Source organism: Phascolarctos cinereus, unplaced genomic scaffold (assembly GCF_003287225.1).
Source record: "Phascolarctos cinereus isolate Bilbo 61053 unplaced genomic scaffold, phaCin_HiC Scaffold_3;HRSCAF=262, whole genome shotgun sequence".
NCBI lineage: Eukaryota > Metazoa > Chordata > Mammalia > Diprotodontia > Phascolarctidae > Phascolarctos > Phascolarctos cinereus.
Genome location: NW_027555736.1, coordinates 187,834,852 through 187,859,210, shown reverse-complemented (window position 1 = coordinate 187,859,210; position 24,359 = coordinate 187,834,852). Strand labels below are relative to the sequence as shown.

At 36.8% G+C, this 24,359-nt stretch overlaps 1 protein-coding gene across 1 annotated transcript in view; it reads left to right on the top strand.

The window, feature by feature from the left end:
• The window catches only part of TTBK2 (tau tubulin kinase 2), a 215,350-nt gene that overhangs the window by 50,416 nt on the left and 140,575 nt on the right, over positions 1-24,359 (top strand). Inside the window, 1 exon segment of the mRNA XM_078151365.1 lies at positions 4,577-4,724. Within this exon segment, the coding sequence (XP_078007491.1) occupies positions 4,577-4,724 (148 nt within the window).

Below are 24,359 nucleotides of genomic sequence, written 5' to 3'. Positions count from 1 at the left end.
TTTCAGGGGTTAATAAGGGAGGGTAAGGGAGACTCACCTCTTACTCTGCCATCTTGGCTTCTGGAAGCAGAAGTTCTAATGTCTTATATTCTGTATTATACTTAACTTCATGTCTTATTCCCCTATTAGACTGCATTTTATGAAGGCAGGGACCTTGTGTTAGAAATCTGTTATTCTCTCCAGTACATAGCACAGTGAATCAAGTAGAACCTTTTGTGGTTTGCTGTTGGTATAGTTTATTAAATGAAGTCTTTTACCATAGTTCTTCAGGGTTACATTTGTCCCACTGAAAGCACACCTCTTCCTCGTGAGGGATAATAATAGCTAACTTTTGTATAGTGTTTTAAGGTTTGCCAAGTGTTTTACATACATTCTTATTTGATCCATGGCTTCAAGAACTCTGTAAGAAAGGTGCTATTTGGGGCTGGGGGTAGGGTCTAGGTACATGATTTCATCTTTGTAGAGATCTGGCCATGGAGCCAGGATAAGTCCTGCCTCTGACACATACTTGGGCTCTGTCATCTTCAGTAAGTCACTTGACTTCTCAGTCCTCTAGGCAAGTCTCTAACACTGTAAATTGCAGAGAAGGTGCTGACCTCATGTTTAGAAGGTCCAGTCCTTATCCCTTAGGGAACCTCTGGATAAGGAAAATTCCCTTAACTAACGTGGACTGGAAACCATTCTATAACTTAGGCTTAGGGTGATGCTGGGAAAACTAAGAGGTTAAAAGATCTACATAGGGTTAAACAACCATTATGTTTAGGACTTGAACCCAAGGCCCATTATCTACCCAGTATGCCACTGTGGTACTCTTACTATCTCTACTTTACAGATGAAGAAACTGAGATCAGAGAAATTAAAAAATGACTTGCATATGGTCACATAACTAGTAAGTGTCTCAGAGAGGATTTGGCTCTCAGCTTAGCACAATTTCTACTGCATCATATTACCTCTCTTAGGAATTCTTCTGTGCTCTGGAACATCGTAGCTGTCGGTCCTACTCCTAATAAGGGGATCTTTTGATTAACTGTGCACATGGCTAAGACCACATGAGAGGATGGGATTGTGTTTTCTTAGACCATTGATCATCTCTGAAAGACATTTTAACATGTTCCATCTGGCCTGAACTGACAGTTTTGCCAGATAGAGAGTTGATATTTCACAAATGTTTGTTGAATTGGATTTAGGTTAATTTCTGTGGTGTTTTGACAGTTAAGAATTTGTAGAATTGACTTGCTCCAAGTTTCCATGGGACTGCTTAATTTAAGCTAGATTCTTTCGGGTAGGCAAAACGCAAAATAGAGGGCAGTATATATCTTGCTGAATGGTTTTTGATTTTTTTCCATTACACATCTGGGAAAAACTTTTTCCCCCACCACCTCTTCTAATCCTCTCATCTCTACCCAACTCAGGCTTACGCTTCCCCAGTTCCTGTCCTCTTCCAACCATCCTAAAATATTTTTTAATATTTGTGATTTCTCTATGACATATAGATATACTTGGAGTATCTACACTCCAAAGTATACTCTTTGGAACGCCCATTCTATCATTCACAAACACCTTCCCATCTTTCACCTTTTCCTTTTCCACTGTTTTCATCTTGTGGTGCTTATGAAAACTTGGCTTTCTCCAGACATGCAGCTCCTGTCTTTCTGCCTCCTTTAGTTCTGGCTGCTGCTTCTCTCATGTTACATGACACACTAGGCCAAGAGGAGGAACTGGCATAGAACTCACTACCTGACTGTTACTTTCAGACCCTCTCTTTGTTATCACTCAGAAATCTTTCCTCCTTTGCGAGTCACTCCATACATATTTATATCACCCAATCTAGATCCTTGTGACTCTTTACCAGCTTCTATGTCATCACTCTCTTCTTCCCTTCCTCCTTCCTCCCTCTCTCTTCCTCCCTTTCTCTCTCAAAATTATTTATGTCTTTTGTTTTTCACACTACAGTCTTTTACTGATATATTGCCCATTTCTATAGCACCCTCCCTTGTAACAAAGCAAAACAGCACAATGCATGTACCTGACATTTGCATGCAGCATTTTACACCCATAGTTTTCAACCTTTCTATAGAGAAGAGAAAACTAATCTTTTGTCTTTTGCTCTTCTCTTTTAGGCAGTTCACATCATTTTGCATTAGTTTATATAAGTCTTGCTAGGTTTTTCTGAAACTCTGTACTTCATAATTTCTTACAGCACAATCATATTCCATTATATTCATATAACTTTTTTTTCAGCCATTCCTCAATTGATAGGCATTCTCTCAATTTCTAGTTCTTTACCACCATAAAAATATTTTTGTGCATGTGGGTCTTTTTCCTCTTTCTTTGATCTCTTTGGGATATAGATCTACTAGTGGTATTGCTAGATCAAAGGTATGCACAGTTTTAGCCCTTTGGAAATAGTTCAGGTTTCTTAACTAGAAAGGTTAGATTAGTTCACAGCTCCACCAACATTGCATTAGTGGCCCACTTTTCTTTTTTTGTCACTTTAGCTGATTTGATGGGTGGGAGGTGGTACCTCAGAGTTGTTTTAATTTGCATTTATCTAATTAATTCTCTACTTTTTTATATGACTATTGATAGCTTTGATTTCTTTCTCTAAAAACTGTCTCTTCCTATCCTTTGACCATTTATCAGTTGGGGAATAGTTCTTATTTTTATCAGTTTGGCTGAGTTCCCTATATGTTTGGGAAATGAGACCTGTATCAGAGAAACTTGCTGCAAAATTTCTCCCCAGTTTCCTGCTTTTCTTCTAATTTTGGCTGCATTGATATTGTTTATGCAAAAGCTTTAATTTTATAGAATCAAAATTATCCATTTTACATCCCATGAACTTCTCTATCTTTTGTTTGGTCATGAAGTCTTCCCCTGACAGGTAATTTTTTCCACACTCCTCTAAATTTCTTATATCACCCTTTATATTTCTTAAGTCTTTCAAAGTTTCTTTAAAATATTATATAAATTGTTTTCCTTTACTCACTTCATTATGAATCTTTTTATATGCTTCTTCCCAGGTTTCATTGAAACTGCCTCTTTTTACTCTGGGCAATGCTGTGTTGTTAGCCTACCACTAAGTCTGAGGTCTCAGGCCTTCTGGGAAGCCCCTTACTGCTAGCCTGGACCCAGGGCTGAGTCCACAATCTGATCTGCTTTGGGTAAACTGCCCAGCCCTGTTCAGAGTCCAGGGGCAGAGTCTACTCTTAATCCCCTCCTTCCTTGGGAGCTTGGCCTATGGGTGAGTTATTTCCTCTCTCTTAATTTCTTGAAGTCTATGGCACCTTCTCAGCTTATCTACAAACATGCCTAAAAATCTGAAGCTTTCACTTCACCCTGCCATCCCCTCATACTGTTGCCTTATTGTCTTCTCTTTCACAATCATATTCCTACAACGTCCCTTTATAATATGTCATATTATAATAATTATACTATTATTAATATATAAATACACAATAATATAATTATATTATATATTATAGTATTTGATATGATATGTAATATTAAAAAAATCCCTCATATACCACCAACTCATTACTCAATTTCTTTTGATCTGGCTTCTAACACTATTACTGTTGAAATTCCTCTCAGAGGTTACCAGTGATCTCTTAACTATTAAAGTCCTTGGCCCTTTCTATGTCCTCATCCTCTTTGGCCTTTCTGTAACTATTGAGTACCCCTCCTCCTAGATATTATCTCGTTGATATTTTTCAATGACACTGCTATCTCCAGATTTTCTTTTTGTTTGACTGTTCCTGTTTCCACTGCTGGTTCGTTACTGATGTCTTGCCCTTTAAGTGTGGTTACTTCCCTTTGGAACTCTGATATTCTATTCTCCTTGGTATCAACTCCTAAAACTTTGGCTAGTGACAAGTGGAGGCCTTGATGTTCAGTATACAACAGAAGGTTGACCTCTTGAGTTATGGAGCCTACTATGTTTCACCACTAGCAACTACTTAGAGGTTTATGGTTCAGTTTTCTAATACACACTCAGAATTTTCCTGCAATTCCCAATAAGTCTTAACCCTTTCAGTTGGAGAAATATGGATATAGCTAGAGCTGGTTAAATTATTAAGAACTGTGAAGAACTTAATAAAAGATTAATTTGTCTTGTTCAGAGATTCCTCTGAATAGTTTGAGTACAAAAATATGTAGTGGATTGTAGCAGTAATATATATATCTTTTGAATGGGATTTGAGGGAAATGATATTTCTAGATGGCACTGTACTGTCAGGGTCATTTCTGATGCAAACTGCAGGCCAAAAGCTGTATCTGCATCTGAAGGCATACAGTTCCTTAAAGTAAAACACAAGAGGGGATGAAGTGGATCTTTTTATAGTATCAATAGTAATTTTATTTTCTTTTTTCAATATGCATAATTTTTATATCATTTTACTTTTTACAACATTATATTCTTCCATTACATGTGAAAGTATGATACAATTAGCTATATGTACAGTCTTCAAAATTCAAGGGAGAATCTAAAAATTTTAGTTTGATTTTCATGTACGTGGTCTGCCAGTAACATTTTTTCCCCTTTCTCCTTCCTCCTTTTATGCTTTTATTCCCTATGCAGTTGAGAAAAATAGGAGGTGGGGGCTTTGGAGAAATTTACGACGCCTTGGACTTGCTCACCAGGGAAAATGTTGCGTTGAAGGTAGAATCAGCTCAGCAACCAAAACAAGTTCTAAAAATGGAAGTCGCTGTATTGAAGAAACTGCAAGGTAAGAGACATTATTTTATGTACCCCTCATCTTATAGCCTGACATTTTCTATGCTTTCATTTGAATCTTAATCATTTGTTAAATTAACTGATTTCATTTGGAATGAAAGCAAAATTTCTAGGTAGATGTAGTCATGCTTGGCAATCTTCTTTTGGAAGTTGGGTTATCAGTGGCTAGATAACATACTCTAGGACCCTATCATACACAGTACTTCTCTTGCTTGGAATTTGGGGTTTTTAATGTAGAGCTGGTAAGGATGAGGTAGAATGGATTGACCGAAGCATTCCTTTTCTTAGAAACAGGGTTTTCAAAACTCTCTGTTGTCATGAAATTCTCTTTTTTCACAGAATTAATTAATTTTTAGATACTTTTTTCTGATTTCACTGACAACCATATATACCTTTATGTCATAAATATGCCATCTGCAAATTATAGCGTAATATGGGTTCTAGGTAGTCTCATCCATGTTGAGTCTCAATATTTTATTTTCTAAGAGTAGAAGTTCTTGACTTTGCCTCTGGCATACATCTTAGCCCATGTGTATATAGCTCTCTCCCCACTTTTGTAAAAACAACCTTTTTTTTTCTAGCAACTATCAAATAATAGACAGTGATAAAACACATTATTGGACATTTGTTCTTCTATCGACTATTCTGTTCCCAACCTAATGGCTTATTTAACTAATGGCTTTTTAGAGTTTACTTTTATTTATTTATTTATTTGTAAGCAAATCAAATTTTTTTTAGTTTGGAAATTTACTAATCATTATAGGGCATTTAGTCCTGAAGGAAATTACATATAGTGACAGGATCTTGGTACTCCATGTAATGATAGTATTATGAAAAAAATTACAGCCTGGAATTCTAAGATTGTGTAGGTCAAAAAAACCTGTTCTCATTATAGACTGACTTTTTGTTACTTCATCAGCTCCTTAACTTTGTCATTCTATTCTGTTAAATGGAGAAAAGGTTTCATATGTTCTACAAAAGTTTTAAAATTTCTCTTGCCAAACTTCTTGGTTGTCTGGTTGTCAGTGTTGCTTAGCTTATTTTGTTAGAGAATAATGCTAATGACCCCAAGATTGTAATCTATTCCGTGGTCATCAATACTCCTGACTCCTAACTCCTAACTAATCACCTCAGTGGTGGGAGCTGAATAAGAGAAAGAAGAAGAATGGTTTAGCACAAACTATTACTCCTATGGGATAAGCCAGTACATTTGACCCTAGGTTATTAGCATCATCTTTGTATGACTCTATGTTTTCAGTGTTACTTTTCCTTTTACAGCTTAACTTATATCATTCTCTTCTCAGTAAACATAGCACCTGGTACCTTTATCTAGATAGGTCTTATGTATAATTCAGATGAAGCACCGTAGGAGTTCCCTGCATTTTTCCTGACAAGAAGCTACTTTTGATTCATCTAAAGTCTTGTAATCTGCCATTTGTTAACCTGTATTAAAAATGTTTAATAAACTGTGCAACTTTTTGAAAATCAGAGACGTGTTATCAGCTAGTTTGTTAGGATTCAGTTTGTATTTGGTGAGCAAACTTCCGGTTCACAAGGAAAAAGGAGAGGAAGCTAACTGACTATCTTCAGTCTCTCCCTACCTCATAAGCGTGACAGAATAAAGCTTCTCAATCTGTATAAACCCTGTCTTTCCCAGAGATAGTTCCTGTCCCAGTGACTAGGAGACAGTACAAGAAAGTGGCTTGTCAGTCCTTTGCAGGAGTGCTAGTTGGTGATGTTCCTGAGGAGTGACTTCAAGGTGACATAGGCTGAGGCTGTCTGGTTTTCCCTGCCCACATTTCTGGCAGAGGCCCATGTTCAATGACTTGCTTGAATCACTTAATAGCTAATAAGTTAATAGTATGATGAGGACCCCAGAATAGCAACAGTTTCTTTACTGTCCTCCTTGCATGCAGATTATTGCCTTTATAAATATGCTTTTCATGACATCATACTGAGTCAGCACAATGAAGTTTTCTTGTCTCCTGATCTCTACATCATTTTTCTTAGAACAAATCACTTAAAAAAAATTAAGTTCCTTATCCTCTGACATGACAGCTCCAGACTCTTACCTCTTTTTGCTCCCTTGCCATCCGTCTGCTATATCTAAGGTGTATTCTTTCTGATGGCTCCCACTCTTGACTTTGGGCCTTTAGGAGTTCACTCTTTTATATGCCTTGATCACCCACTACTTAATCCATCTCTGGACAGCTTCAATGAAAAGGATAAAGGAAAATTAAGAGTTATCTAGATAGGTTAACCCTTTATATTATGTAATGGGTTGGTATTCTGTTTATGCTGATTTGATTTATTTGTTGGCATATGAGTTTACTTTTTCATAGATAGAAGAATATTTTATTTGTGAATTAAGCTTGAAATCCAAGTTGCTCCCGTAAGAGATTAATCTCTGTAAGACAAAACCTTATATAAAAGCAGTTCCTTCACTAGTGTGTCATTGAACAGAAATATCATATTCACAGTATGTACAGTAATTCATAGGATTGTAGGTCTGGAGCTCGAAGGGACTTTAGTGATCATCCAGTGTAATGCCCTCGTTTTATAGATGAGCAGAAGTGAGAGCTCGCACTTGCCAAAGGTTCTACACTCAAACTTGGGGCTGGCATCTGAGTAAGGCCAAGTCTGATAACTCTCAATCCAGACTTTTTCTGCCATGCCACTAATGTCTGCAGATAGTGTGAAAAGTGCCTTGTTCTTAGCACCTTCTTTTCAGCAGTGTCTCATCTCAGATTATCCCTTAGCTCTTACTGACTTCCAGATTCTCCTGGGGTTAATAACTAGCCTCCCTGAGCTCGGTCTGTTTATTAGGAAAAGGGCATCTATCTATAACTCTGCCATTTTCTGCTTTTGTTCATTCTCCCCTGTACAAATAAAATAGTTCTTTCTTATTGGCTCTAAAGTATGTCATTGCTTCAATGGTCTTTTCTTCTCAGTAAATTTCCTGGCTTCCATCTCAGTATATCAGAGCACTCCTTTTTTCTCAAACAATTTGGAAACCTCCTGTGTATGTCCTGTAGTTCTCCATTCCAGTATTTTTACCTCCTGATATTTGCTTGTTCTTTATATTTTAATGCCTCTTTCACCTAAAGTCAACCATCTCACCTAGCAGACCTAGTAGGTGGTATCCCCCCTGCCCAGCAACAGTTCTTTTCTAAAGTGAACTTAATGAAGGGATTCATAAAACCTACTCACCTCTCCCTTTAGGCTTGCATTCAAAGGAAGATAGCTATTATTCTTTTCTTCCTCTTTCTCTGTCCTTCAATGTACTGAATTAATATTTTAGTTTCCTACAATTTATACCTTGACCTCTGTTTTAGAAGTATCTAATCCCTGGTTATAGGATGGTAGGTTTAGGGCAAAAAAGGAAAGATGGAAACAAGTATTTATTGAGCACCTGCTATGTGGCAGGCACTGTGCTCAATACAAATACTCACAACGACCCAAGGAGGTAGGTGCTATTTTGAGCCCCACTTCCGTTGAGGAAACTGAGGCAGACAGATGACTTGGCCAAAGTCATACAGCTGGTAAGTGTCTGAGGCTGGAGTTGAACTCAGGTTAACATAATTAGCAAGAAGCAAAGCTCAAATTTGAACCCACATCTTTTGACCATAGGAACTTTTGAATTCACCATAACATCCTGCTGTTCTCAATGAGATCCTTTTTTCTTTTTCATCAGCATTTGTTAAGTGCCTACTATTCGGGCACTAGGAATCTAAAGCCAAAAGTGAAACATATCTTGCCCTTGAGGAGTTTATAGTCTGGCTAGGAAGAGGCTACATGTATGGCATAAACAAAATAGATGCAAGATGATTTTTACAGGAAAGGCTCTAACAGCTGGGGTGATTAAGAAAAGCCTTATGGAGGTTGTCCTTGTACTGACCTTTAAAAGATCCAAGGTAGTCTAAGAGGGGGAGATTGCATTTGAAGCTCCAGTGTTTCCTTCACCTTCTCATCTTTCCTAAGCCATTGTGTTCCACCCTAGCGCCACTTTCCTTAAGGCTTACATTCTATCCCAATTTAACACGTTTATCAACTCTTAGTGTGGACTTTGTTTTCTCTCATGTGTAATTGTCTGCTTCATTGAGCTTTTTATGCTGGTCATCTATTTTTGTCTAGGCTTCTAGAAGGTAGGGGCCATGTCTGCTTAGTGCCCAGTATGATGATAGTGTGAACCTTCTATTAAGTGATAGCATAAATATGCATAAATGAGACCTGGGAGAAGGTGAGGGAGCTTCCCTCTTTCTGTTTGGCTTTTCTTTGTCTAATTTGTTGTTGCCAATTTGTTGACCTAGGAAAATAAAACTGTCTTAATTTCTAAGTTTCTAGAGGTATTATGCTATAATATGTCTATGAAAATGAAATCTACTGGGATTTAAATTACCAGGTCCCTCTGGCATTTAAATTCAACTTTTTTTTATTATTTTTCATTAGTAGAGGAAAAAAACTGTTGTGGGTATCCACAAAATTATTTATATTTTGTTTAGGGATTTTCTTATGTTAAATTTGTGTGGTTGTGTCTAATGTTTGGAGATTTACAGTACAAAGTTCATTAATTCAGCCTCAATTAACTCAGTCTCCCTATTTTGTGATTTTAATGATTTGGAAGAAGTACTAAGATGAAGTTTAGTTTTATACTAGTTAGGATAAAAAGCTTATTAAGTAAATTGGTAGCACAGACAGGATTGCCAGTAAGAATGTTTCAGGTAGGTAAGAAAATGGCAAAGCAAAGCATACTCATTTTAGAAGTATCCATTTGCAGGGAGAGGGGATTTGTATAAAAACACCACTATACAAATATGAAGTTATAGTCATTAATTATTACTAGTGGTAATAATAGTAATCAGAATTTCTATTCATTAGGGCATGTTCCTCGAGGACCCTTACCAGGTAACAGTTTGTTAGTCTACCTCTAATTATTTAAGATATTTAGTGTAACAAAACTTAATTTATTTGAAAATTATAGGTCAGACTTTTCACAAATTCTGATGGGCCCCAATTATTTCAAATTAGTAGAATTCTTTGTACTTAAAATCATACAGTATACCTTGATGGTTTGCCTTAGGAGTAACTGAAGGACTGTCTGCCTTCTCTGTTCTGTCCTCCAGGATCCCCCACTTCATACTGTTTATTAGCAGCATTGATTTCTCAATCTGTCACAAAGTACCAGCAGGAGCAGGAGTGATGCTGATACGGTTTATATATTGCCTGATTTGAGAAGGCTATTGAAGATTTTGATTTAGGAGGTCATCTCTTCCAACTAATGCAGGCTTAGAGTGGGTCCATGATCTCACTGATGTGGTTATTTCCAACATTGGCTTAGATGGCATCCCATCTTGTGCAATTCTTCTCACACACCATAAAGAGATTTTGTTAATATCAGCAAATTAACAAATTAGACTAGGTGACCTAATCTGAAAGCATAATTTCCTCGTACTTGTCACAAGGGAGATAATTAAGAAATAATTTGATGCATAAAAATTCAGGAAAAGGCCACATTTTCTTCCATAAACTATGGAGGAGAAAATGATATTGTTTTGGTTTCAGGGTATTTTCCCCCTGAAATACTGGTCCTGGATTTTATTTTTGCCTTGTAGGCTACAGAGCCCAAACTGAGAGGTGGGAAGAAGGGTTACTCTTACAGGAGAGCAACTGTACCTGTTCTGCCTTCCCTGCTTGAAGTCTCCAGCTGCCGCTTCAAAGTATGACTGCTTCCTTTCCCCTGACATAAGGATATAAGAAATGCCTTACTTGATTAGAGTAGCAGTCCATCCTACCCAGGGCTCTATGGCTTTTGTTGGCACCAAGGGACACTGTGAGAAAGTATAGTAATTGTTGTCCATGACATTCACCCCCAAAGGTAACTTCCCTTTAATGAACTATTTTGGATTTATCATCCATGAATTTATCTAACCTGCAGTCTAACCTAGTTATGTTTTCATTTTGCACAACTTCTGGAGGTAATGGTTTCTTTACACTTATTGCCTGTTTTATAAAGCAGTGCTTCCTTTTGTTTACCTTAAAGGTACCTTTCCTGAGGGTCAAGAGGGAACCCTGGTTCTAGTGTTCTGGAATCTGATTAACAAATCATACCCTCTCCATCCCATTCGTGATTTTGTAGATGTTACTCATAGCCTGCTTAAACTTCATCCTTACAGATAGTACTGACTGCTTATCTTTGTAGTTTATCCATATGGGAAAGCCAGGTGCTATCTCCGGGAAATGGTAATTCTATATTGCTTTCCTGGGTCCACAGCTGATAGCTCTGAGTCTTATTTTCCTAGAAGCATAATTTAAATTATTTTTTCAAGGTAATTTATACTTGCCTAGATTAAATCTTATCTTCCACTGTTAGGATCATTCATACCACTTTGTGACATATTCCTGAAGTTTATTCCTTCAGCCTGATATTTCCCTACATGGAAGATTTAGCATCATCTGTTAACTTGGAGAAATTCACTGTGTGCTGTCTCTTTTAATCATTCAGGTTCATTACATAGGCATACTTTCCTGCAGGAAAGTATAACCTAGGTTTGCTACAATGAAGGGCTTCTGTTTGGGGTTAGGGAGTAGTTTGTGGGTAATGATAGAGATGCAAAGAAAAAAGAATCAGTGAAACATTAAAAAATATACAGGAGCAGTTTTAGAAGGCTGCATAAGCCAGTAAAGCAGGACAGTTTTGTTATTACTGTGCAAAGTTGAATATACCATTTTTCTTAAAGAAACTATGTAATAAGCTTACAGTTTCATATACAATTTTCTTCTGTTCTTTGTGTATTGAAATGTTCACATTTGTTGATATTAACTTCATATTTTTTTAAAAAAAGAAAGTCATATGAAAAAACTAGTGCTATTTTTTCTTAAAAAATAAGTAGTAATTAAGCTCTTAACCTAAGCTCCTTCCTTTTATAGTCACTCCCCAATGCCCATAGATATTTCAAATTACAGAGTAATTTTAACAAGATATAAAAGTGCAATATTGGGGGTGGTATAAGTTTGTTTTAGGTGGTTTTCATTGTCTAGTTTATTGCTAATATTTATTTCTAATAATATATTGCTAATTTATATGCCATTTATAATATTTGTACTAATATATATTGCTAACAACTTATTGCTACTTTATATGCCACTGCAGTTTTAAAAAATTAAGTTGTAGACCTGGAATCCTCTTAAAATTGATCAAGAAAACTTATTTTTGAGGATCAGAATATAATATTTGTTGGGTGCATACACACACGGTACTCTTTTTAAATGTGATGTCCATAGTTATTTATCCAAATGGACAAGTTATAGATAGATACACTAAGTGTTCTGAGCTAGTTACTTCAAAAATGTATAATTGTGAATTTATAAAATGTGATAAAATTAGCTCACAGCCTTTTTGCCACTTGATTAAAGAGAGAAGCATGAGAGTCTTAATTGGATCATCATGAGAGGACATTAATGAAAGAGCTTGATTCAATTGTATAATTTCATTGTGATTGGAGATCAAGCATAGAGAATTCCTTATTTTTGGGAGACACTGCTTGAGTCCTTTTCTGCTAACTAAATTTTAGTGAAGAATTCGGAAAGCAACTTTATAAAGGTAAAACAGGTCCCTGTGCCCTCTAGATTCATACTTTGATGTGGAAATGCATACAAACCTTGATTCAGGTTAGATTTTGCTTCTTCTTTTCTCACCATCATTTTGAAGGGGAGGGTGAGAGGTGTAACAATTTAGTCTCTAAATCCTGCCCCTTCTGTGAAGCTTGCTTCAGGCATTCTAGTTTGTATTGATTTATGCTTTATCTGAACTCTGCATAATCTATTACTTAATTATATAATCCTATACTTCTTGTGCATGTCCATTTCTTTAGGTTTTTTTTTTTCATTTCTTTATCAAGATTAGAAGTTCCTTGAAATCAGAAACAATTGTTATCTATTTCTCCCTGGTACCTAATATAGTTCTGAGCACATAGTAGGAAGGTACTGAATAAATACTTGTTGATTGATTTTTGGGAATGGAAATTGGGAATGGAAAGATGGGGAGCTAATATTTGGGTGGGTACTCAGCACTCCATCAGGCATGTTCTATGACTGCATTCTTCTGGAGAATTAATCCACAAACATTTTCAAAATTGTAGCATCTTTAATTCCCCTTCTCCCCTCCCCAATGAAATTCCAAGGGACCACCCAAGTTATCCTTGCCATGAAAGATTAATTTGACTTTTTCATTTTTTACTGTGTGGCATTTTCATTTTAATGATAAGAACATTTACTGTACTTTAAAGTTTACAAAGCCCTTTACATAATTTGATCCTTACAACAATCCTGTGAGGTAGTTACTTCAGGTATTATTGTCCCTGTTTTGTAAATGAGGTGACCGATGCTCAGAGAGGTTAAATAACTTGCTGACAGTCACACAGCTAGTAAATGTTAGAGACAGGTCTTCCTGATTCCACAAGCTCAGAACTTTTTCTACTACACCATGTTACTTTAAGAGGTAAATAGTTGGTTGTCATCTTCTTTGTTCATGTTGCCCTTCGTGTTGCTCATGGAAGGTCATAGGATGATAGATTTGGAATTTGAAGAGATCTAAGAAGTCATCTAGTCTGATTGCACTGTTGTGTAGATGAGGTACCTGAAACCCAGAAGGGTTAAGTGATTTGCCTGAGGTCATACAAGTAACAACTAACAGAGCTGGGATTTTAACCCATGTCCTCTGACTTCAAATCTAGTTCCTTTACCCTGACCATGTGGCCTCTCTGAAGTGACATGCCCTGTGCATGTGATATATTCTATATATAATGGACAAGATTATGTGACCAGCAAGATGTCTTAGTAATTGCTTTCTACAAAATTCTCCATTCCTAATACCTCGAAGGAAAGAAATTATGTACCAGATGTGGTGTAATTTCAGTTGAGTTCACAAGATAAGAATATAGAAACCCCTACACCAGGTAAGAAAGCATGAAATAGCACTGGAGAACCTAGATGTTTTGAGCACTCATTCATTATCCCTGCTCTTAAAGGATTCCATATGTCTGCCTCGAGTGTAACAAGTAAGCTTGTCCAGTTGTAGGAGTGCTCCTATGTAACAGTGACTCTCCTCGAAACCACCCTCCTCCCTCCACTGTGCAAGAAGTTACAACCATTGATTCTGACCACCTACTTGAAGAAAGGTGAAAAGGGAATGGAAGCACTGGTCAGGGCAGAAGATGTACTCTGTGTTGGGTCCAAAACCACAGCTGAGAGGAGAAACAGTTTCTGGCCTGATGAATAGGGAACTAGAAGTCTATCTGGATTGAATCCTCAACCCCCCTGGAGGTTACTGAAGTCAAGAGACTGGGCCCAGCCCTACTCCCATTTACCCTGGTATAAGGAAGCTGAGGCTTCCCAGTTTTAGGGGTGTGTGGAACAATGGAGAAGTGGCAGCCGCTGAAGAGTGAGGATTCCCAGAGTTGAATAATGAGGAATATAAGAGAAAAACTGAAGCATTAGTCAAGAGAGAGAGCCCAATTAAAAAATAAGCCCATCAGCAGATAAAACAGAGGGGATCATAAAGACAGTAGGAAAATTGAAAAAAAAATATTATCTAATGAAAGGCTGAATCCTGTGGATTCCTCAGAGATCATGGGGCAACATCAAGGAACTCCAAAATGGTTCAGTGAGAAATAAATCACCTAAGAGAAGAAATTCAAAATGAATTTAGGAAACCAGAGTTCTTAACGTATAATTTTTAAAGGCAAATAGTACAGTAGGAGAAGTTAAATACATAATAGAGAGTCTCTTCAAGGAAGTAGCAAAGGAAAGAGGCAATAACAGGTGTGAACCTTAGTGTGCAAGAAAGTAATGTATGTTAAGCCTGGCAAGTTCGGTTGGAATAAGGCTGTGAAAGACCTATTCATTGTATTGGGGCCTTTAAAAAATTTTTTTTTCCCCTTGTGATGAGGGCTCCTTTCCCCTCTTTTTTATTGTCTTGTTGCTTAATCTTATTTAGTGTATTTTTTAAACACTGCTGAGTTTTGACACAACCATTCACTGCCATCTTGCTGGAAAAATACTAGTTTTCTTTTTTGTGTATACAACCTTCTTTAAAGCTTTTCCTGACCACTTTATCTGAAGCACTGTCTTCCTCCTCTGAACTCCTATAGCAATTGCAGATTTCATAATTCATATATTTATATATGAAATGAAATAAAATAATGAAATATGATGAATCACACCCATATAAAATATGTGTGTAATATTCAGATATATGTAATATCTGAATTATAAAATCTATAATTACATATATACATTTATATAATATATAATATCAGTAGCATGGCGTAATGAATAGAGAGCTAGCTTGGAGTCAGGAATTGACCTAACAGTTCAAATTCCACTTTTGACACGTGTTGACTGTATGACCCTGGACAGCTCATTTAATATTTCAGTACCCCAGTGAATTCTTTCAGACTTTTCAGTTGCGAAGCAGTTGCTGATCTGCACTGGTAGGGGGATTTCCTCACCAGTAGCTCCCTGTACCAGTGAAGTCACAGGTGTAGTTAAAAAAAAAAGTCTTTTCCACTGGGAGTGGAAAAGAACCTTTAAAATGGCCATTTGTTCTACAGAGTTGAATGCTTTTTCATAATAGAAAGCAAGCACAGTGGAATCTTACATTCTGCACATCTTTTGGTCAGTTCAGAAATGGTAAAGTTGTTGAATGTTGCTTGTGAGAGATCCTGCTTGTCCCCCCTAACGAAGGATACCTTCAATTTGTGTTTAGATTAATTTCACAAAGACTGTCTTAAGTGGGAGAGTTGGGACATGTAGGATATCAATTTATGTTGTATCTTTTGCCTTTTGGGGGGCACTAATAAGGTCCAGGATTTTTTCATGCCTCTCAATCTTTCCTACCCTCAGATACCTTGCATAACAATCTCACATCACCTTCACAATTGTTTTACCTTCATCATGGATCTCTTATATACACTTGGTCCAATCTGGATGCTTTCCTTGTCCTTTTCTTTTTCTTCTTAATGCTATTTCTATCTACCTTATGAGCATCTCTGGAACTGTGATGCTCCCTCCTCTTGCCTTTCTAGCTCCCTTTTTAAGTAATATTGACTTCCCCCACTAGAATGTAAGCTCCTTGAGGTCAGGGACTGTCTTTTTTTTTTTTTTTGGCTGTATTTTATCTCCAACACTAAGTTCAGTTCCTAGCAAATAGTAAGCACTTAATAAATGCTTATTGTTTTGATTTGCCTTGATGTTTGCTTCTAAGAGTGGCAATTCTTTTGCCCTCTATGGCAAAAACAGTTTGTTGTAGTAATCAATGCATACCTTTTCCATTTTTCTTCAAAATGTTTTACCCACTTCATCCTGGAAGTTCACACTCACACTTCGGAATTACCCTCTCTGCCTGGGGTGCCTCCCTCTGATATAAATCTAAATCACTGTTGATTAGAGAAATGCAAATTAAAACAACTCTGAGGTAACACCTCACACCTATCTGATTGGCTAATGTGACAAAACAGGAAAATGGCAAATGTCGGAGAAGATGTGGGAAAATCAGGACACTAATGTGTTGTTGGTGGAGTTGTGAACTGATCTGGCTATTCTGGAGAGCGATTTGGAACTATACCCAAAGGGCTGTAAAACTGTGCATACCTTTTGATCCAGCAATACCACTACTAGGTCTGTATCCTAAACGAGAGAAAAAATAAAAAGGAAAAGGACCTATATGTACAAAAATATTTATAGCAATTCTTTTCTGGGGGTGAAGAATTAGAATTTGAGGGGATGCCCATCACTTGGGGAATGCCTAAACAAGTTGTGATATATGAATATTGTTCCATAAGAAATGATGAGCAGGCAGATTTCAGACAAACCTGGAAAGACTTGTATAAACTGATACTGAGTGAATTGAGCAGAACCAGGAGAACATTGTACACAATAACAGCCACCTTGTATGATGATTGACTTTGATAGGCTTGGCTCTTCTCAGCAATGCAGTGATCAAAGACAATCCCAAAAGACTCATGATGGAAAATGGTGTCCACATCCAGAGAAAGAGCTGTGGAGTCTGAATGCAGATCAAAGCATACTATTTTCTCTCTTGTTTTTCTTTCTCAAGGTTTTTCCCTTTTGCTCTGATTCTTCTTTCACAAAATGACTAATGTGGAAGTATGTTATGATTGTACATGTGTAGCTTGTATCAAACTGCATACTCTCTAGGGGAGAGGATAGGGGAGACAGAGGGAAAAAATTAGAACTCAAAATCTTATAAAAGTGATGTTGAAAACTAAAAATAAATTAAAAAAAAGAAAACAAAGGACAAACAACACTAACATTGTCATTCTGCCTTTCTTTCTGCTTTGCAACCCCAAACTATGTTTTTCACCTACACTGTGACCTCCATTACCCCTCATTTCTCTGCCAGGCCATCACCCTGGACTAGCTATACTCTCCTCCTTTCCCTATCCTGATCCCTTAGCGAACTAGTTCAACAATATACTGTCTTTTTATGAGTCTCTTGGCCCCTTAATTATATCAGTGATCTTTCCCTGCCAAACCTTAGCCTTGGGTCACTCACATTATCTTTGCCTCCTAGTCGCATGCTACTGAATGAAGATGGAGAAAATAAAGAAACCTTTTTCACTGGGTCCAATTCCTATTTATATTACATTACCTAAACAGAGCCCTCATTACTGCAAAGCAACCTATTTACACCTCCCTAATTAACTCACTATACCACTCACCAAAGTGGCTTCCAAACCTTTTCATCCCCCCTTAAACCTCCCATGGTTCCCCCTCTCCCCACCTTCTCAGCTAAGAATCTTGCCTTGTTTTTTATTGAAAAAATTGAGGCCATTTGCTGAGAGCACCCTCTTCTTTCCTCTTCCTCACCTCACTTTAACCACGTGCCTTCTGTACTCTCTACTCTTTCATCCTTTTCTCACATGAAGAGGTAGCCCTTCTCCTTGACAAGGCAAACACCTCTTCATGCACAAGTGATCCCATTCTATCTCATCTTCTTTAGCAGATTGTCTACTTATCTTCATTCATTCCCTGTCTACTAGCTACTTTTCTACTGCCTACAAACATTCTTATCTCTTCTCCATCTTCAAAAAAACTTCACTTGATCCATCTGTCCCCACTAGGTTATCCCAGATCTTTCCCTCTTTTTGTGGCTGAACTACTTGGAAGGTCATCTATGATAAATGCCTCCTTTTCCTTTCCTCTCTCTCTCTTTTTCATTCTCTCCAGTCTGGCTTCTTACCTCATCATTCAGCTGAAACTGCTCTCTCCAAAATTACTAAAAATCTCTTAATTGTCAAATCTAATGACTTTTTCTCAGTCCTCATCCTTGACCTCTTTGTAGTCTTTGGCACTGTCAGTCACCCTCTTCTCCTTGCTATTCTCTTTTCCCTAGGTTTTTGTGCCAGTGCTTTCTCCTGGTGCTCTTTCCTATCTGAATGCTCCTTCTTCGTTTACTTTGCTGAATCTTTGTTGAGGTCATGTCTGCTAACTGTGGGTTGTTATCTGCTCAGCTTTCAATATATCCTCCCCTGCCTCAACCCTCCCTTCTTCGGAATTTGCTTATTTCTGTTGCGGATACCACTATCCTTTCTATTATCCAGGTTCACATTCCTGGTGTCATATTCGACTCCTCACCCCTACCACACATAGCCAGTCTCTTGAGAAATCTGCTCATTTCTATCTCTGTAACATCTCTCATATAAATTCTCTTCTCTTTATACAACCACTACCTAAGTTCAGACTCTCATCACCTCTTCCTTAAACTATTGCAATAACCTCCTAATTGGTCTCCCTGACTCAGGTCGTTCCCCTCTCCAATCTTTCTTTCACAAAGCTTCCAAAGTGATTTTCCTAAAGCTCAGGTCTGATAATCTCACTTTCCTACTCAAAAAACTCCAGTGGTGCTCTATTGACTCTAGAATCCAATATTATTTTGTCTTTATCTCATCATTTCTAAATTTCTAATTTCTGCATAAGCTTTATATTGTGTATAATTATTAGTATAGTAGAGCATATATAGAAATAGGCAAATATTGGGGGTACATGCTCAAAACCTTTTTTACTGATAGAATTGTATGATGAAAGAAGTTTGGACCCCACTGCTTTAAGCAGTAGAGAGCTGTTAGAGTTCTTGGGCAGGCAAATGATATAAAAAGCCATTGTTTTATATAGTTTACTGTTATCCCTGTAGGATGACTGTAAAATAAAGAGGGTAATGACATGCCTCCGGAGACTAATGGTAAATTTCACCTGCATCTCAGGATCATTGGGAAGAAAGTGCTTTGTAAACCTTGAAGCTCTGTAGGCAAGTAGTGGTCATTATTATTTCTCTAAGAATGTAGTTTGGCAGAGGTCATGTACACACATGGAATGTATAACAATGTATTGGACAGATGATTAAGTATCAAAATGGTTTCTGCATTTAATACACGAAATGGGAATTGAGAGAGAAGATTGGTGTGGTTGGCTGGAAATCAGGGAAGACTTCTTGAAGGAAGTGAGACATGAGCTGGATCTTATGAAAAATAAGTAGGATTTGATTAGCAGAAGGGAGAGGGAAAGATATTTCAGGTATGGGCTCTACCAGTTTTTAAACCTTAGGAATCTGACAATTTTTTCTTCATAAGTCTGTAGATTTAAATGTTTCCTTAAATTTATGTATATCTTTCTGTCTTTCAAATGATCAGTTGGAAAAGAATGATCTTCAGCTAGTCATTGAATGGTGCTTTTTTTACCTTCTTACGTCAGACCAGTCTTCCACAAGACCTGCCTTTAATTAACCATAGCAGGATTCCTCTCCCTCCCCCACTCAGTTGTTGAATTGTTTTTCCTTCGTTTGCTATGCCTTTCACCTTAGTCTCACTTTGAATTGATACCTGTCTTCACATCCCTTTCTTCCCTTCCCCTGATCATTTTAGGATGCCTTGCACTGGTTCCACAGATTGGTTCCAGCTATTGTAGTGTTCATCAACACGGTTTGCCCAAAGCAGCCAACAGCTTAGCCTTCTGTAGTTCTTCACGGATCATGTAAATCCGTTCAAGCAGCTGGCTGGTCCCAACTGGTCACCTTTTCCTAAATTCCCTATTACTGTTGAGAATACCATCATCCTCCCAGGCACCCAGGTTCACAACCTCAGTGTCATTCTCTGCTCTTCATTCCTCATTCTCTTACCCCTGGGATATCTGATCTATTGCCAATGCCTGTCACTTTTGCCTTCATAATACCTCTGGAATACTTCCCCTTCCTCTCCTCTGACACTGATACCACCTTGGTGTTAGGCCTTCATCACCTCACACCTGGACTGTTACAATAATCTGCTGGCTGGTCTCCCGGCCACAAGTCTCTTCCTACTTCCATCCCTCTTCTGGCCGTCACATTGATATTCCTAAAGCATACGTCTCACCATGTCACCCTCCCCATTTAGTAAACTCCAATGGCTCCCTGTTACCTCCAGGATCAATTAAAACATCATATTTATGTTTTAAAGGCCTTCACAACCTGGTTCCTTACTACTTTTCCAGTCTTATTATACTTTAATCCCCTTCACATACTGTATGATCCAGTGACACTTGGTCTCGTTGCTATTCCTCACACATGACATTCCATCTCCTGATGAATTATCACTGACTGTCCCCCTATACCTGAGCAGCTAGGTGGCATAGTGGATAGAGTTCCAGGAAGACTTCCTAAGTTCAAATCTAGCCTCAGACACTTACTGGTTGTGTGACCCTGGGCAAGTCACTTAACCCTGTTTGCCTCAGTTTCCTCATCTGTAAAATGAGCTGGAGAAGGAAATGGCAAACTACTCCAGTATCTTTGCCAAGAAAATCCCAAATGGGGTCACAAAGAGTTAGTGCTTTAATAAGTCTGTAGTAAGGAACAGGGATGAATAAATATAATAATAATATGCAAAAATAAATTAATAAACAAGAGATAACATTTACTGGAAGCTTATAACTGGTAAAATCAAGTAATGAGGGAGGACAGTTAGAGAAAGCTATGGTAAACCAAAAATTTTCTGAAATAAGTCTTCAGGGAGCAGGACCTTTCCCACCTCAAAACATATTCCCCACTGGCTTGCCAGAGTGCCTGAAATTTATGTTATTAAAGACTTTGTTCCTTCTGTTTCCAGGATGTTTCTTAAAAAAAAAAAGTAATACATAGAGCTAATAGCAATGAAGTATGAATTAATTGATTGGAGAACTGCATGGCAATCATCTGACAAAAGCCCTCAGGAAGTTAAATATGAAACAAATATGCTTTTCTATTAAAAAGAAGGCCCAAAATATGAGGTAATTTAAAATAAGTACAAGCTTGGGTAGGAAACAGGAAAAGAGTCCATGGATTAAAAAAGCAATAGGCATTTACTGGAGTCGAGGTAACTGAGAGAGAGTACAGAAAGTCACTTCAAATAAACTTTGTCTATTTCTCACGCATGGTCCTGGACCTGCCTGGTGGTCTGTCTGAAGACTTCGCCTCCCAAAAATGTCATACAGTCTACTTTATTCAGCATTTAATTTCTTTAATCCTTAGACCATATATTGATTATGAAGGGGCTGTCATTTTTTTCCCCCTGTGGCAGATTAGGGCACTTATCTTTTTAATTTTCCAAATGAGTATTTCTTAAACTGTGTTCCATGTAATAATGTTAGACCACTTATTGGTAAGGTTGAAGAGGGGAGTCTGTAAGTACAGATTGAACTGGATGATCTCCATGGTTCTTTGTTGTTAAATTTTTATTTTTTAAACCACTTATTTATTTAATTTTTTTACATTCCAAATTCTCTCCCTTCCTCCATACTCTCCCCCAGCCATTGAGAAGGCAAGAAATGTGATACTCATTAAACATAGGAAATCAATGTAAAATACATTTTCATATTAGTCATGCTGTAAAAAAAAACACCAAGAAAAATAAATTGAAAAAAAATCAGCTTCAGTCTGCACTCAGGGTTCATCATTTTTCTCTGGAGGTGGATATCATTTTTCATCATCATTCTGTTTATTAGAGTAGCAGATCTTTCATAGTTTTAATTATCATTATAATATAATATTATGATTACCGTTACAATATTGCTGCTACTGTGTACCATGCTCTCCTAGAACAAAGGTTCACTTCGCTTTGCATCAGCTCATGTAAGTCTTTTCAGGTTTTTCTGAAACTGGAGATCATCCAGTTCAATTTTTTTTTTACAGCACAGTAGTATTCCATCACAATCATATACCACAACTTGTTCAGCTATTCCCCAATTGATGGACGTGCCCTCAGTTTCCAATTCTTTGCTGCCACAGAAAGCTGCTATAAATACCTCTGTTTATATGGGTCCTTTTTGTTTTTCTTTTATCTGTTTGGGGTACAAACATAGTTGTGGTATGGCTGAGTAAAAGAGTATATACAATTTTATAGCCCTTTGGGTACAGTTCCAAATTGTTCTCCAGAATGGTTGGATCAGTTCACAGTTTCACCAATGGTGCGTTTGTATCCAATTTTTTCATGTCTCCTCCAGAATTTGTCAATTTCCTTTTCTGTCATGTTAGCCAATCTAATAGGTGTGAGGTGATACCTTAGAGTTGTTTTAATTTGAAGTTCTTTTATTATTACTGATTTATAGCATTTTTCATATGACTATTGATTGCTTTGATTCCTTTTTCTGAAAAATACCCGTTTGTATTTGTTGATCATTTATTAATTGGGGAATGCTTCTTATTTTTATTAATTTGGCTTAGTTCCCTGTATATTTGAGAAATCAGACCTTTACAGAGAAACTTGCTAAAAACATTTTTCCCCAGTTTCCTGCTTTCTTTTTTATTTTGGCTGATTGGTTTTGCTCGTGCAAAACATTTTAAATTTAATGTAATCAAAACTATCCATTTTACCTCTGGTGATACTCTCTATCTCTTGATTGGCTTTAAACTCTTCCCTTATCCATATATCTGACAGGTAATTTTTCCCATACATCCCTAATTTGTTTATTATGTCACCCTTTATGTCTAAATCATGTACCCATTTTGAGCTTATCTTGGTATACGGTGTGAGATGTTGGTCTGTGCTTAGTTTCTGTCATGTTTTCCAGTTTTCCCAGAAGTTTTTGTTGAATAGTGAGTTCTTGGGTTTTTGGGGTTTATCAGACACCAGGTTATTATGGTCATTTACTTCTGTACATTGTGTATTAATCTATTCTATTGCTCAACCACCCTGTTTCTTATTCAGTACCAGATTGTTTTAATGATTACCACTTTGTAGTATAGTTTGAGATATGGTACTGCTAGGCTGCCTTCCTCCACATTTTTTTTTTATTGATTTCATTGATGCTTTTGACCTTTTGTTCTTCCAGATGAATTTAGTTGTTATTTTTTTTCTAGATCTATAAAGTAATTCTTTGGTAGTTTGATATGGCACTGAATAAGTAAATTAATTTAAGGAGTATTAGCATTTTTATTATACTAGTATGGCCTACCCATGAGTATTTAATATTTCTCCAGTTGTTTATATCTGTCTTTATTTGTGTGAAAAGTGTTTTGTAGTTGTGTTCATGTAGTTCCTGTTTGTGTCTTGGTAGGTAGACTCCCAAGTATTTTATACTGTCTACAGTTATTTTGTTTTGTTTTTTAATATTTTTCCCAATTGTGTGTAAAAACAATTTTAACATTTTTTTAAATTTTTAATTTCACGTTCTTCCTTTCCTTCCTTCCACTCCCCACACTCTGAGACAGTAAGCAATTATACATTATACACATGCAATCATTCTGCAGTTATTTTAAATAGAATTTCCCTTTCTTTCTCTTCTTCCCAGGTAATATGTTGGTAATATGTAAAAATCTTCATGATTTATGTGGGTTTATTTTATATCCTTCAGCTTTGCTAATTGTTAGTTGTTGCTAATTGTTTTGACTAGTTTTTTAGTTCATTCTCTTGGGGTCTCTAAGTATACCATCATATCATCTACAAAACGTAATAGTTTTGTTTTCTTGTTAACTATTCTTATTCCTTCAATTTCTTTATAGTTCACATTTCTAGTAGAGTACTGAATAATAATGGTAATAATGGATGTCCTTGTTTCACCTGTGATCTTATTGGAAAGGCTTCTAGTTTTCCCCCATTTTAGATGTTTGCTCCTGGTTTTAGATAGGTACTACTTATTATTTTTAAGAAAAGCTCTCTATTTATTCTTGTGCTTTATAGTGTTTTTAATTGGAATGGATGTTGTATTTTGTCAAAAGCTTTTTCTACATTTCTTGACATAATCATATTATTTTTATTGTTTTTGCTTTTGATGTGGTCGATATACTTATAGTTTTCCTAATAATGAACTAGCCCTGCATTCCTGGTATAAATCCAATCTAGTCATAGTCTATTATTTTTGTCATATATTGCTGTAGTCTCCTTGCTAGTACTTTATTTAAAATTTTTACGTCAGTACTCATTAGGGAAATTGGGCTATAGTTTTCTTTCTCTGTTTTTGTTCTTCCTGATTTAGGTGTCAAAACCGTATTTGTGTCATAGAAGGAATTTGGTTGGACTCCTTTACCTATTTTTTTTCCAAATAGTTTGTATAGTTTTGGAATTAATTGTTCTTTAAATGTTTGGTAGAATTTACTTGTAAATCC